Source organism: Poecilia reticulata, chromosome 16, assembly GCF_904066995.2.
Source record: "Poecilia reticulata chromosome 16, P_reticulata-male-v2, whole genome shotgun sequence".
In the NCBI taxonomy this organism is placed as follows: Eukaryota; Metazoa; Chordata; class Actinopteri; order Cyprinodontiformes; family Poeciliidae; genus Poecilia; species Poecilia reticulata.
The window spans coordinates 34,518,410-34,535,195 of record NC_088845.1 but is presented as its reverse complement, the minus strand read 5'-3'; the positions used below and the strand labels follow the sequence as shown (position 1 = coordinate 34,535,195).

Below are 16,786 nucleotides of genomic sequence, written 5' to 3'. Positions count from 1 at the left end.
AAATAAATTGATTAAACAGAATTTGTAACTTGTACACATCAGAGTTCTGTCTACGTTGAATTTTGCCATTTTATGAAGACAGAAAAGATGCTGTTGACCAAAAAATGTTTTACAGTGGGATGATTGACTATGTACAGGTTAGGTTGGGGAGGGGTTGCTTCCCAGGCATCCCAGACTAGATGGGTGGGCTTGACAATAAGGTGACATCTCCTGTCTGGATTCTGTTTTTGTGTAACCTTTTTGTGGTACTGGGTCGAACATGTGCTTGACTCACATTTAAGTCCAATGTGTAGTTTTATATCAATGCCAAGCTTACTGGTTGACTGACATTTCACCAAAAAAAATAAAAGAAAAATTTGCACTTGCCAAGCATGTTTCATTATCACAAGTTCTATTTCCACTACTGACCCTGGACTCTACCAAAACTCAGTGAGTTCCATTGAACATTTGGCCTTCATATCTCTGTGTTAAGTAGTAGTTTTAAATTCTTGGAGGTACTATGACAAAAGTGTGTGTGTATATATATATATATGACACTGTCATAAACATGACATAACACCTGTCATGAACATAAAGAAGTCTTTATGAATGTTTATGACAGTTGTCATGAAGTGTCATTCGGTAAATAATGACCGTTTTAATGCAAAGTTGCTCTAAAAGTTGTACTAAAGGTCCATTAAAAGTGCCAACTTTGCATGATTTTGTAAATAATGACAATTTAAAGCATATTTAAGCATTGTTACAGAATAGAGCCATATTTCCTTCAGCCCACTGGCTGCAATGTTGACACCTTGAGATGCCATCCATCCATCCATCCATTTTCTAACACCCTTGTCCCTTAGTGGGGTCGGGAGGGTTGCTGGTGCCTATCTCTAGCTAACGTTCCGGGCGAGAGGCGGGGTCACCCTGGACAGGTCGCTAGTCTGTTGCAGACCTTGAGATGCCATGAGACCTAAATTCTGGACATCATGGCATTGGAGAACATCCCAGTTTTCCATGTCTGGCATATAACCATTCATTTTAGAGCAGAGATTACTTTAAAAACATACCATTTAGTCCGTTACGATATTAGGTTTTCAGGCTTGATATTTATTTTGCGATGATTAATAAGTACTCCCCTGAACACAGCAGTGGTTGATGAGTTAATTTTAACCTTCTGCTCTGCTAGTCATTTTGGTAATAAAACCGAAACGCCAAGGGCGTAGATCCCATCTCATTATTGGGGGGGGACCATAAACAGGAACATTTCTTAAGACCAATTTTGGTGGGGTCGGCAAATTTAACGGGGAAATGTAAACCACATTCAAGCTGCAGGACCAAAAATGACTAGAAATGCACATCAAACATGTTTTTCTAAGTAAGCAAATAGTTGAGAAGTAAAAACTAAAATTCAAATGTTGCTTTGTTGGTTTGTTCAGTCTGACTGATCTAATCTCTGCTACACCTTTACAAAATTTTAATGTTCTAAATAAAAAAGCTTCAATGAATAACTGCTCTTAAAAAAATTCCTCATAAACATTGATTTATTGTAATGGCTCCCAATACAAGTTATGGACTATTTAAATTATAACTTCAATTACAGCTCTTCATTTGCTCTATTTTTAAGCCTTTTTTAGTTTTGTCATGTCCTGGGTAAATAAGCAGGGTGAATGAATATCTAGGAAGTATCATAATTTAAACGTACGACTAAAAGTACCAGAGTTTATCTGAAAAATATTCAGATTTTATTTTGTGGTTTTAAAGGCTCTACATTGAAGGCAGTGAGAAATAAAGGCAGCTTTCTGTTGTTTTCTATCTGTTCTCTCTTCTGTTCTCAGCTCCCACACAGAGCTGTCGGCCACTCCTCAGTCACCTCCATCCCATTTCAAACTCTTCTAATTAACTAAAACTTAAAGAGTTAAATATGAATGAGATGTTTGCAACCTTTGACAAAAAAGCTTAAGTCTATGAAAGCAGTGTAGTAGTTTTGCTAATGAGGCAGCTTATCAAGATTTAGCCAAAGTAATAAAATAACAAACTGCAGTCTGATTTTTATTGTGAATGTGTTTCTTCTTGTTGAGCAGTGAATGTGAATAAAAGGTGTTACATGTCTTTTGCTTTAAGTATTTACTTACTGGAGGGTTTTTGTTTGTGCTGTGTTAGCTAACAGCTAACTCCTCACTTTAAACCTAAAATGAGGAGTTAGTGAGGAGTTACTCTTCAGCGGCTCTGACCAGCCTGTGCCTCTTGCAGCGCTGCTGTTGCTCCTCCTACACTTTGGACTGAACCATAGTTCCAATAATGGTAGGGGGGACCTGAAAATTAATTCTTTTTTTTTCTGAGGTAAATGGCAGATTTATTTAATTCTGTGTTTCTTTTGCCTTTTCATATTGATATTATTTAAATGCAAACGCTTCTTGAATTTTTTTATTTTTTTTAAGGGGGGGGGGGGGGACAATTCTAGACTTTTCCAAGATTGGGGGGGTCCGGCCCCCCTGGGATTTACGCCTATGCGAAACGCACAGAATTGCGCAACACCTTGTAGAAACAATGATTACAGAGATTATTATTTTTGTTGGGTCATTAATTTGAACATGTTTTGTCGATTTTTTTTTTTGTTGTTGTTGTTGTTGTTGCTCTTTAATAAAGTTACAAACGTTTTGATAAGCCAATCAGAGGAAGACGTGCTGGTCTCAGCGTCCTGGCGGCGTTCAGTTTGTCACCTACCGCAAAGATCGACTTCAAAACCTTCCGCGATCGACGTATTGCACCCCTGCTCTAGTAAAACACTAAGAGTTCAGAAATTAAGTTGTGTTCGTGAACTGTTCTTGAAAAACTAATCAGTCACGGCTGGGTGCACTCACGGCTGCAGCGTTTTTACAGCAGACAGCCGCTCCCCTCTCTTGCAGGGGTACGCTGAACCCGACCGTACCCGCCTACTTTCACCCCTGGTGTTGAGTCAGAAGAAATAACTGCCACCATCAGGAGCTGGAGGCTCTGGAACTGCTGTTCTTGGTCAAGTCTTTGTTCCCTTTCACTGGAAGTTTTATCTTAATGTGTAAATAATCTTCTGAATAGTCAGTGATTAGAACAATCTACAGTCCAAATTGTTGGCCACAGAAGCATCTAGATGAGAGCAGTGGACTACCACTGATGAGGTCTGATAGTCTGGCAGACATCCAAACTGTAATTACTCTGAGAGCAGGAATCAAAATTATTAAGCAATGTAAAATATGTTGCTGACAATCTCCACTGCTTTGTCGTAAATGAGGAGAGGTGTGTGGTTCGGTCAAGACCTTCTGAAGTCGACAATGATCTTTTTTGTCTTGTCGACGTTCAGGAGCAGGTTGTTTATTCTGCACCAGTCCACAAGATGTTGTACCTCTTGACATTTGTTCAGTAAAGGAGGGAAGCAACACTAATAACTGACCATGCTGTACCAGCTGGTGTAAATCAGATGACATATATCTGCCAAGTAATGGATAGTGGTAAAAATTAAGATATGCTGCAGGTGGTAGAACTTATGAATGGGGAAATATTCAATATAATTATTGTAATCTTTCAGGGCTCTTTTTTGTAACTTCATGCATAAGTGACCAGAGGCCAAAATCACTAAGTCAGATCGCAAATTAGATTGTGCCCTTCCTCCTTTATGTTTATGATCACTTTCTGCATCTGCTGGGTTTATTGGTAAAATGTGGGAACAATTGTACAAATATCTCCTATCTTCTGGATTCCATGTATGTGGGTGGAGTTTTTTTATATTTAGCACTATCTTCTACTATCTGGTGCAAAAATGAAATGGATGGAGCATGAGAAACAGCCATAAAAATGGGACAGAATGCATTGCTTCATAAAATTCTTCTCCAGAGTTTAAAACATTATTTGTAAACACTGTAAAGTATCTGTTTAACATGATGAACATGACGAACAACGTGATTTACAATGATAAACTACGTCCCTGTGACCTACCACTGTGATCATCAAAATAACATTGAAAAGACAGGGCATCCAACAATTACTGGTGAAATGTTATAATGTGATGGACTAATCTGGCTCTTTGGCTATAAAAAAAATGTTTGTTCACAGTTTTTGGATGAAAAAAGCCTGCCAGTTTAACAGGAATACACACAGTTCAAGGTCTTTTTTTAAAAGACCTGATAATGCATTGAGTCCCAACATTTATAGAAGGCAGCTTGGATGTTTTATCTGCAGCACAGTCCATATCAATGTGATTCCTATCAACCTCAACAAAAATTTGGAACACTAAAGGAATGTGTTCTTAAAGGATTTCAAACAACAGGCAGACATTTCCATTGTGTATAAATATGTGTATTTTTTTCTGTTGAATGAGAGCAAGTACAGGAAACAGCTTTTACATCTTGGTTTGTCTGATGAAGACCTATACATAGAGTAAAAATGTATTCAGCGACAAAAGTTAAATGAAAGTTAAAGTTAAATGTCATTACAATTCTCTAATTTTGGCTGCAGGAAACTTTCAAAAAATGATAAATGAAGGGATTTGTTGAGTGTAGCACCTCTGACCAATTACAAGCCACACTACAAGTCACCCTTTCACACACAGACATACAGTGTGGGGCCTGGTGTCTTGCCCAAGGACACTTCAACATGTGGTGAGGGGAGAAACTAAAATCCCAGCCTTCCAATTGGCAGATAAGCACTTTTTCCTGCTGATCCACAGCTGCTCTGCTCTGCCTTTCTAAATTCTTCCCCAAGTTCTGTTTTTTGAAAATAAAACTCTTTCATACGCAAAGATCATTGGGTCGGCATCTCTCAGATGGCACTTCAGCACTGCAGCTCAAAAGAAAAAGGTACCAGTGCTCATATTCTTATACCAGACTGGACTTTGTAACTGGCACAGAGCCATAGTGAATCTGGCTAGGAGTGTTCAACACACAATAAGGTAGACAGCAAATGAAAGAGGAACGGAAAGCAGCAGAAGAGGAGGCAGAAAGAAGGATGGTGTGTGCCATACATCAGTTTAATGAGGGTGACAATGACAAAAATAACCAGGGAGCCACTTCAGCTTGGAAATCAATAGACCGGTTCTTTACGGCATTCTAAATAATGCAATAACTGACACTAGGTTCTATAGGAATTATGCCCTCACATCTTGTTTACACAGTCATTTGGGGAGTGTGTGCATAGTCCTAAACTGTGCTAATTCTACACACCTACCTGAAAATGAGGCCTTATACTTCCTACTACCCATGCCAGATTACACATACAGTAAAGCAAAGAATAAAGGAAGATAAAGACCTGGGCCCAGATTAAAAGTAGCTCATAGTGATGTGGTTTTTCAAAAAAATTCCTAGAAGTTTTGGAATTCTAAGATTTTTTTCATAATTTTATCCGAGTAAGATAAAAAAATATATCTTCTAACATGACAAAATGTTAGAAGTACTGAGAAGAACTTCCAGCTGTTCGGCTTTTGCCTTTTCTCCATTTTATGTTGTTTTGTCAGATAAAAACAAGTTTATAGAAGAAGGCGACCACAGCGAAAGGCTGATAGTTGAGCATTATAAGAATTATTAATAACTACTGTAAAGTAGATGACGTAGTAAAATGATCAGAATGGCAAAAAACCATGACAAATCACACTAATGATGAGGATGTAAATAAGCTTTGATCAAACACGTTGATTCTCTGTGGCAAATAATTCAACTTTTCCTAGTTTCACCATCATGACACTTTTCTTAATCCACTCTACATACAGTGATAAATATATTTCTATCAACTTATTACTTAGGAAATATTTGTTTTTTGTGTGTGTGTTTCATAGATTGTATTGATTTATTTCCGAAAGACTCAGGAAGTGAAAGCTACCAGGCTGAGATTGTTTGTGTATTGGTTAGAGTTCTGTCATGCGATGCATCACGGCTAAAGTTAGTTTGATGACTTTATGTCTGATAACCTGATCATAAGAAGAAATTGGAGGCAATTATAAACAAGTAATAATTTATAAGTTTCTGCCATAATCCAAGAGCACACATTTTCAGTCTGAAAGCAGGATTTTATGACTTATGTTCTCAAAACTTTTAATAATTTTGCTTACATTTTAATTTTAAAAGCAGGACTTCCTGTCTTTCTTCCTAAAACTTGCAATGCTTGTAATCAAAACTTCTCCTTGCGCTCACACTTAGTTTCTGCTCAGACTCTGCTCGCTTTTGAAAACGCCTTTTGGCACAGTTGCCTGGCAACATCTCAGCCAATAGAATGAACGTGTTGTACTGTGTGCGTTTGTTTCTTTCTAGCAGGTGTGCATGTGTGGCTACTATCAATTGCAACAACCTTTACCACCCACTGGACGTAGGGAGAAAGAACAACCTCAGCTTTTGACTCTGTAGTACACTAAGCATCCGCCAGCAGTGTCTTACTGATTTTTAACAACCTAGTGATATTAGGCGGGATTTTGTTCACCCAACCAACTCCCTACATTGCTACAATTGACAGTAACCACACAGGCACACCCGCTAGATGGAAACAAATGCACCCAGCACAACACTTTCATTTTATTGGTTGAGAGGTTGCCAGTCGACTGTGCCAAAAGGCATTTTCAAAAGAGAGCAGAGAATCCAGGCAGAGACTAAGTGTGAGTACGAGAAGTTTTGAATAAGCTTTACATGTTTTGTGAAGAAAGACATGAAGACTTGCTTTGAAGATTAAAACGTATGCAAAGGTATTAAAAGTTTTGAGAACAAAAGTCACAAAATCCTGCTTTCAGACTGAAAATGTGTGGTCTTGGATTATGGCAGAAGAATTCCCCAATATTTTTTGAAAGATAAACCTGCTAAGATAGATGAAGAGGAGGTGGGACAGGAAGTTTGGTGTTAAGTATCATATAAGGCCTCTGATTGGCTCTCTGAGAAAGAGTAGATTTTGACCCAGTTACAGGAAAATGGAGATGATTACTGCAGGTTTTTAAGAGTTTGTAGATAATTTGCAACTCCTGTTTTATTCTGGTAATTTGTTTTACTTCTTTTTCCTCAAGAAAGCAGTCCACTTTGCTTCATCACTTATTGGCCTTGTAGTTCTTTATGCATTGTTTTTCAGACTCCATTGCATCTTGAATTGATATTGACTTATTGGACAGATCTTGCTGGAAAAACTGATGTTATACGCTGGGGGACTTAATACACAAAATGAATAAAATAAAAATTTTAACTGATGAATGTATTTGCAGTTCTGCGTTCACTGTACCCATTTAATACCTTAAGAGAAATCCATGTGTGACTGTCACAGTAAATGGATTAAATATTTTTTTGTTTGTTTTTTTGTTTTGTAGTTGCTTGCATTTTAAAAAAAGCACTGTCAACCAAACGTTTATACCTGCTTATAACAAATTAATAATGTCCATTTTAGTTGCAATAAAGCCAGTGATGTATTAACATTTGTCATTAATCTAAGGTGCTGTCATGTCATTCACTGTTTAAAAGATTTATAAGATCATTGGTGGAACACTAAATTCTTCCTTGAAGAATGCATAAGTGTGTCAAATGTGGTCACATGACCATCGTTCTCTTCCTGAATTCTAACAAATTCTGCAAAGTGATATAATTACCAAATGGACTTAAAGTAATTATTAATATGCTGGTCTAAACATAGCATTGCACAAAAACTGAAAAATACATATTTTTATTCCAAGGAATACAGTCTTGTTTATGTATGGTATTATTAGCTGCAATTATTAACTTTTTAAATACACTTATATGATACCCCACAATAACATATTTTATTATATCATTGGCTAGTTACTATCATTGGGTTTATTGTCATTAAAATAGCCAAAACTAGAATATCAATTGCAAATGCTACATCATTATCCAACCCTGTATTATTGTTCCTACATGTGCTTCGACATACTTTAATAGGCTACCTGATCGAGAGAAATATGTTTTGACCAAACTATGTCAGAACTTCTGCATTTTTCTGCTGCTGTTTCCCACCTGACTTTTAGTTATGGTTCTACTGTAAGCCACATTTACAGCATCTCTCTGCTTCCGGTAACTATGAAGAATTAATGCAGCAGATCTATGTTATATTTAGCCTGCAAAGCTGCTTTAGTCTGTATGAAACACAGCAGATATGCTCACACTGAAAGTAGCTTATTCAAATCACATAAAAAGCTCCACTGACAACACAGAGCCAGAAATCAGGCAAGCTTTGATGATATGACAGAAAAATAAATACCGTATATTCGGGAATGAGGAACTGTTTGAAACGAGAATGTGTGTGAATTGAAAAAGTTGACTCTGGAAGTTTCAAAACCAACGCAAACATATAATTTGGTAACAAGTACTTTCATTATAATTCATAATAGCAGGGGGCTTGCTTGACATGTTGTGATATCTTGTAGACAAAAGCTGGCGATATTGCCGTGCATCATGCAGGCTGAATGTCTGTCTCTCTGTGATGGATATCTGAGCCAGTGAAGGAGAACTTATAAGTTGCTGCAACAGTTCCTGGAGTTCTTTGGGCCGGGTATCGTTAATCCGTGTCTATGAACAAGTGTGACAATAAGCTCTCTGTCTGAACAGCAATCCTCTTAGGCGAAGCTTTGTGGGTAAACTCGCCTCATGCAAATTCTAAACCCCATTAGCTTTGAGGGACTAGTCAGCTGCATTGAGATTAATGGCCAAGTGAGTACTTGATTTAATAGGGTTATTTCACATCCTCTGTGGGAAACATAAACAACAAAGTTAATGCAAGACATTTGTCACTGACGTCCTCAGTCTCTACTCAGAGTGTGCAAAGTTTCTTTGCTTACAGATTTGTTGCTAACTGAACTCTTCACTGAAGGAAGAGGCTGGAAGGTCTTTGTTTAGTTTCACTAGGTTTGATTATTTCTGCTATTTGTGCATGTTACCTGTCAGGAAATTCTATCTGAAGCTGCAAAGGGCTAAGCAACTTCTTCTTTTTATTATTATTTTTATTTCAGGGCAAAAAAAAAAGAAAAGGAAATCCTTATTTATCTTCTTCCATGCCGTCAGCTTACCACAAACTTTGCTGAAGGGGATTAGAGGCTGGGTGGGTAATGCTCTGTCACTGCAAAGTGGGAGACGACACGCTGTGACAACAGTGATCTGACAGGGCTGCTGACTCCTTTAGCTCACAGCTGTGGAAGGATGATTAGCCAAAACTTGAGGAAAAGCATTTTCATACTTTCTCGTGACCTTTAATCTTACATCCATATAAAATAACTCCTTTTGCTCGACCGCGAAACACAGCAAACCTTCAGCTGCATGTTTGTCTGCTCAGCTGGATGCTTTCCTCTCAGCTGACATTAACTCATGTCATATCAAGTAAAGGACTGACTTTTTTTTCTTTCTTTGGTTTCTAATACATGAAGCATTGCACTAAGTTGCATTGTGAAATGTACAAGTATAATCTAAATTAGTGTTAATATAAGCAAATATCAGATGTCTGAGTGCAAGTAGCTAATGTTAATGTTGCTCTTACTGAAGATGATCGGACATGCCTGAGTAACCTCAGCATTACAGGAAAACTGTTTGTATGCCGTCATCAGTAACCATGCTAGCTAGCCGTAGAATTCATGGCATTCTCCACTGTGGGGAAGGAGCTGTAGCACAGCAGAGAGCAAGGGGTAGGATGTGAGTGGCACCTACAAGAGGTGATTGACAGCACTAAGACCCTCCCCCTGACTCTGACTGGTTGTTTCTGACTGAGTGGTGTATTTTTGTAGAAAAAGGCAGAAGAGCTCGATTTTTTTCACATATTATCTGTCCTTTATATTGTTCTGTCACAACATAATCAAAATTTCAGCAAATATGTATGAAACACATTTCTTTATAAAATTATATACTGCAGTTTTAATATGCATCAATACACACAGTGTAAACCACCCCAGTACTACTGTAGAAGCTAACATCCAGGGTCTTCCGTATCTCTGCTATTGGGGCAATCCTGGATAGTTTTGTTTGCAAATGTCTGCTAATTGCTTGTCAAATTGCATCGGAAGCATTTTCAGCTTCCCAAGCTCTTCCAAATGTTTTAGATATGGTCTAGGACAGTGTTTCCCAACTCTGGTCCTTGTGGCACACTGCCCTGCATGTTTTAGCTGTTTCTTTGCTTCAGAACAGGTAATTTCAGTTAACAGGTGTTGCTGAACTACAATCAGCTGAATGATTTGCATTAAAGTAGGGAAACACCTAAAACATGCAGGGCAGTGTGCTACAAGGACCAGGGTTGGGAAACACAGGTCTAGGAAAAAATTCTCAATCAGGAGAATTTTCTGCGACTGATTTGGAGTTACATTAAAAAATCAGCAAATTATTTAGGATCCACTGAAATAAACTACATGGCATGTTTTAAGTTTGTTTCATGGACATCTCAGAAGATTCCTCTTCCTTATGTGGACAATTTCAATCCTTGAGGCACACAAAGAAAATACTAATATTGCATATCTGAAGATTGCTTCTTCTTTAGACTGGAGCTAGCTGAGGGATGAGCTGTGGGCCTGAGTCACAAAAAGAGCAGAGGGTTGCTGTATGAAAACCTGTGGAAGCTACAACATCAGATGCACTAAAGAAAATGTTTGCTTCACCAGAGTTGAGCTGAACAGATAAGACTCATCTGAACACGCTTTGGGTCGATCCAGATCAGAGGCCCGTTCATCAGATTGGAGGTGGAAACATGCATGCTCGCTTCTACTGCCGGTAATATTGAGCAGAATAATATAATCATTAATAATAATAATAATCATATAATAATTCATAATAATAATATAATAATAATAAAATAATAATTTCAGAATTATCATCTGAAAACGGAAATGACCTTGTGTGCACTCAACTTTTATCACCAAATGTTTTTAAGTTTCTGCTCATAATTTTTTTGGTGATCAACCACTTCACCTCACTTTAATAGCGACACCTGCAACCGAACATAAACAGATTTGGCTGCTACCTGATTAAAAGGAGAAATATTTCTGGTGGTTCAGAAAAAAAAGTCTGATTTATGAATGTTAACTTGCTGTTGCTTGGAAAGGGTTTGGTATAATGTGTGTGTTCTGGACTCTTTATATAATAACTAAATGAAACTTTTTGTTTTAATGGCAGTTGATTCCATCCATCCATCCATCCATCCATCCATCCATCCATCCATCCATCCATCCATCCATCCATCCATCCATCCATCCATCCATCCATCCATCCATCCATCCATCCATCCATCCATCCATCCACCCATCCATCCATTTTCTTCCACTTATCCGGGGTCGCGGGGGCAGCAGCTACAGAAGGGAGGCCCAGACTTCCCTCTCCCCAACCACTTCTTCCAGCTCCTCCTTTGGAACCCCAAGGCGTTCCCAGGCCAGCTGAGAGACACAGTCCCTCCAGCGTGTCCTGGGTCTTCCCTGAGGCCTCCTCCCGGTGGGACGTGCCCGGAACACCTCACCATGGAGGCGTCCAGGAAGCATCCTGACCAGATGCCCAAGCCACAACTGGCTCCACTCAACGTGAAGGAGCAGCGGCTCTACACTGTGTCCCTCCCGGATGACCGAGCTTCTCACCCTATCTCTAAGGGAGAGCCCAGCCACCCTGCGGAGGAAACCCATTTCGGCAGCTTGTTTCCGTGATCTCATTCTTTCGGTCATGACCCAAAGCTCATGACCATAGATGAGGGTGGGAACATAGATCAACCGGTAAATCGAGAGCTTCGCCTTTTGACTCAGCTCTCTCTTCACCATGACGGACCGGTACAGCGCCCGCTTCACGGCAGACGCTGCTTCAATCTGCCTGTCGATCTCCCGCTCCCTTGTACACTCTCATTCGTGAACAATATCCCAAGATACTTAAACTCCTCCACTTGAGGCAGAACAACCCCCCTGACCCAGAGAAGGCACTCTACCCTTTTCCGACTCAAGACCATGGCCTCGGATTTGGAGGCACTGAGCCTCATCCTGGTCGCTTCACTTCTCAGCTGTGAACCGCTCCAGTGAGAGCTGCAGATCACGACCTGATGATGCCAATGGCAGTTGATTTTGGTTTGTAAATCTATGGAAAATAACTACAGCTGTTAAAAAGCAGCTTGTTTGTGTAAAGGTGCTTACAAATCAAAAGTCATGGATTTTTTTTTTTGCATGCAGGTGGTCTTTTCAAATAAAAATGTGAAATGCACAACTTTGAATTCAGTATGGAAATATTCTGAGTTTTTTTCTTTTTGTACTTGGAGTTTTTTGTTAGTTCATGTTTCCTTTGGTTTCCTAATAACTACTTTAATTGCTAAATGAATGGTAGTTTATAAATAAATGCCAGACATGGAGTGATCACTACAGAGAAGACTCCAGCAGCCCCTTTTCCAAAATTGTATTTTAAGCTTTGCATTACAGTTGGTAGGAGCCTGTCATCTGATCACACAATGGACGAAGGTGGAACCATGGCTCAAAACAAAATAACTTTTTTATAGTAATCCAAAGTTGTTTTTTTTAACACTGAATAACTATTGTGTGTTTGGGTTTAATGACAAAATAAAAAATAAAAATCATATTATACAAATAAAGGTAAATGCTAAGGGGAGAAAAATCAATCTCCATAGTTTCACAGACTGATTACCTGAAGGGAATCTGACTCTGGTTCTGGGTGGTGTAAGGCTTAGATGTGTTGCTCTGTTTTTGTTTGGTATTTTAGTTTTTTGTCCTAGAGATGGTGTCTTCTCTGTTAAATCTGTTAGTAGAAATAACTCAGTTCTTTTTTATGGCTGACTTGAGCCTTGAACAGAACTGCTGTATCAGTTTCCATGTCTTGGAGTAGTGGTGATACATCTGATTACACTGTTTTTATGTACAGACTGATCAGAGAGTCTGCTGGGTTCTAAAAGATTTGCTCAATTTGTGCAAATCCTCATTTTTTTCTTCTTAAATATTCATTGACCTTTGGGATTTTCCCATTGATGGGAGATCTAGATCATTCAAGTGCTGTGAATAAATCCTTTCGAGCAGGAATATTTAAACAGATGAGAGTTTAATGAAACTTGCTCTTGTCAAGTTTATGCCCAATCTGGAGAATTCAAAGCAATTTAAAAATGATTTAGTTGAAAGTCTTGATTAGCAAAAGTCCTCACTTAGTTCAAATGTATGCATAAAAATCTAGTTTTGCTTTTTATTCATTTTTAATGCCATTATATTTTGTATAATCATTCCACTCTGAAAAAAAGACATTAAAATCCAGCTACCAGTCAACCCTAACCTGATGAAGTTGAAAATGTTCATCTATTCTCAATGCATGTCTCAGGCTTTTCTCCAGCAGCAAGCTGGTTCCATTATGTCCATGTCTTGCTATCATATAGAAGATCTATCATGATATTCTGACACATTTCCTCTCTAAACCTACATCCAAACACACACTCTTAGATCTTCCCATGGTTGGTGTATTTAACGTAACTTCTGTTCTCCTAAACTGGCATGCCTGCAGCTGGGCAGCATTGTAACATTGTGCAGATAGGCACAAAATCACCGATCTGACGGTTGCCTGGGGTCTTTGCGTGGACTGGCTCTGCAGTGCGGTCATGTTCATTCTCCTGTCAAACTTCATAATCCTGTCATCACTCTTCCTCTCCCTCCGGTGCTCTGTGTTTTCTCCTTCTCGCCCTATTCTCACCTCTTCGTGCTTACTTTTTCCTGCATCACAGGTTGTAATCCCATCTTAGTCAGATGGAAGTTTTTCATTTCTCCAAGTTCCCAAACCACACAGGAAGAATTTCAGCCAGAACTTCAATATTATTTAGGTTATTTGATGTAATGCTGCTGTGAGACCATTGGGGCAACTGTGTGTGTTGCCTCAATGGTAATAAGTTTATCACTAAAATATAATGATAGTTTTGGTTGTTTTTTGATGTCCCCGGCCTAAAAATGTAGTCTTGTAGTCCTCTTTACTTAATTCTGTCTAATTCCCATGCACCGTACCGTATACAGTTAAGAAGCCAGATCATATAAGCAACATTCATTAAATGAAAAGAAATCACAGAACCAAGAGGTGTGTATACACAGGACATTATAGGCAAAAAACTGATTAGCTAACAGTCTATTATAGACTGTAAGCCATAGTGTCATCAATGTAGGTCCATATGGAGAGAATATAATATATAAGTGTAATGTCTCAAATATTTCATATCTTGTTATAATTACAAAGTGTGTCACTTAAGAGGTACCCTGTAACTTCGAGTAATGTATTGTTTGTTTAAAGTGAGCATCAATAGAGGGATTAAAAATAACTGACTTTCAATGTGTGTAAAAACTGAGTCCAGACAAAGGTGTAACTGGCTGATGAGAACATGCAATCACCCAAAGACGTTAAGACGGTGGCCTTCAAAATAAAAACTATTTCACTGGCTTTCTTAAACAAAGTTTTCACTTTTACTACAAACACCACTCAAAGGTTGTCAGGGGGCTGAAGAAACCCACAGGCCATGAACTGCCCCATCTGTTCAAAGGGTTAAACTGCTGTGAGGAACTGCAAGCTAAAACAGGATCTAATTTAGGACTCCATGTAGGATTAAAGATGAGTCATGTTCAACTGAGACCTGAAAAGTCACAACATGGATATCATGTCTGTTGCTTAGTGAATCATACTGGTTGTTCATTAGACTGCCAGTGTCCTGTAGAAAAGCATCAACCAGTGGCATATGCAAGCTGTTCGAGACACTAGATGGAAGTTGGATCTTTGCTGAACTCCATTCACTCTGACCATCAGAACTCGGACCTGGAAGTGATGTTTCCAACACCTGTTCCCAGTGGAAGGTCAGAAGGTCAGTGGGAGTGACCTCGTTTGACCTCAGAGACCTGAACTATTAGCGGTATAAGCTATTAACAATGCAGTTCTCTGAATGCATGCATTCAAAAAACAAACAAAAAAATTTGGTAGATGTTGGTGAGTTATATGTGACCGATTACACAGAGGTAGAAATGATCATAACTATGAATGGTTTATTAGCATGCAGCAGCATTGTGGGATTTTGATATTGGAATATATGCGCAAACCTCACAATTTCTTCTGTTAGATTTTAGAAGGTATTCAATTTCATTTTCTCAAAAGTGGAGGTGGAAAAAACATTCCAACCACATTGAGAGTGTGCTAACTAGGTGCAAACTAGAATTAGCACCACAACACCAAGTACAGTGATATATTTATATCTCATAGCTCAAAAACATTTTGCATCATTATCTGCATTTCTGGTTTAATGAAATGCAAATAATCAAATGTGCTAAGAAATGGTTTAAAGCTTTAAGTTTTCCTGCAACCATATTGAGAACAAAACTCTGAATTTTGACTTCAGTGGACATGCTTGTTGTTTCTCTAACATGGAACTTTGAATATCAACATCCAAATTCATAGATAACGCTCCATTAGTTCCCCATTTACCTGTTTGCTCTCTCTAGTCAGCTGTTTTCTACCTGGACATGCATCAAATCATTTACATTTTACATTTTTCACTGAACATTACCTGAGGATGTTTGGAGAATTGCTCAGACCTCCAGTTACTTTTGCAGAAGCATTTTGTCATTTAGTATGTCTATATTTTATTGTGAACATTTTAGTTTTCCATTTAAATACTGTTTTTAAATAGACTTACTGCTGAAAATAGCATAAAAACTAGATACATTTTATAAACATGTTATTTTTTAATCCATATATATTGTATAATCAAACAGCAACTCTATCCTTAAAATTGTGCTTTGAGAGCTTTACTCAGCCATGTTTTTAGCCAGACAGTTATTAAATTTAGTTCAGATGAAAGTGATGCACAAAGGCCTTTCATGTCCTGGGCTGGTTTGCTGGTTGTGATTAATGAACCACTTCCATCTCAAGCACTCTGAACTCTGGCCTAGACTTAATTAAAACTCTGCCATTGACCACTAATCATAAATTACTTCCCATAACCTGTGACACTTTTAGAATTTGTACCAATTAATTTTTTACAAAAGAAATTACAGGTCTGTGGCTCTAGTGAGAGTCCTGAACCTTGTGTGTCTTTAGTAAGACTAAGGAGGGTGGAGCTGCTGGTGGTGGAGCTGCTGGTGGTGGAGCTGCTGGTGGTGGAGCTGCTGGTGGTGGAGCTGCTGGTGGTGGAGCTGCTGGTGGTGGAGCTGCTGGTGGTGGAGCTGCTGGTGGTGGAGCTGCTGGTGGTGGAGCCGTTGTGATGTTTCTGGATGACTGATGCCTTATGTCTGCTCTGGTTGTGTTTTACAGGTAGCTGCTGTCATCACAGTGTCCAGTCAGATGCCCGACCCGCTCTGCTGGTTTCCAGTAGAAAACAAACATCTCTACTCCATCACCTCCAGCTCTGCTTAAATGTGCATATGTCTGCAGGCTTGAGAACGGAGGCCTTTTACAGCATAACTCAAAACTCATCTAGTCATGACTTGTGTTTTTTCAATCTTTCCTTTAGGAAATTTTACTCCTTTCTGTTTTAGTGATCACATCACAGTCATAGTAAAAATAATATATATATATATATATATATATATATATATATATATATATATATATATATATATATATATATATATATATATATATGTGTGTGTGTATTTTCCACACTATAAGGCGCACATTCAATGAATGGCCTATTTTAAAACTTTTTTCATATGTAAGGCGCATAGAATAGACGCTTCAGTTTGGGTTGCCAATTTGTTCCGTACTATATTATTACACATCCACATTTATAAAGAAGTGGTCCCCGAGTGCTTCATATAGTAGTCTGCCCCAGTCATTGTTTCACTCATTGTGTTGGTGTTTCGATATTGTGCCCAACTGCTTTCTGGGTAACA

The 16,786-nt window shown here is 38.5% G+C and overlaps 1 protein-coding gene across 3 annotated transcripts in view; it reads left to right on the top strand.

Moving 5' to 3' along the window:
- Positions 1-16,437, top strand: part of tsnare1 (T-SNARE Domain Containing 1) — a 147,648-nt gene extending 131,211 nt beyond the window's left edge. The window contains exon 11 of one of the 3 annotated variants that reach the window (XM_081597243.1): positions 16,206-16,437. In XM_081597243.1, coding sequence (XP_081453369.1) covers positions 16,206-16,307 — 102 coding nt within the window. In that variant the 3' untranslated portion in view covers positions 16,308-16,437. The remainder of the gene's footprint in view (positions 1-16,205) is intronic. The other 2 variants (XM_081597245.1, XM_081597242.1) reach the window with 2 other exon arrangements.
- The last annotated feature ends 349 nt before the right edge of the window (positions 16,438-16,786 follow it).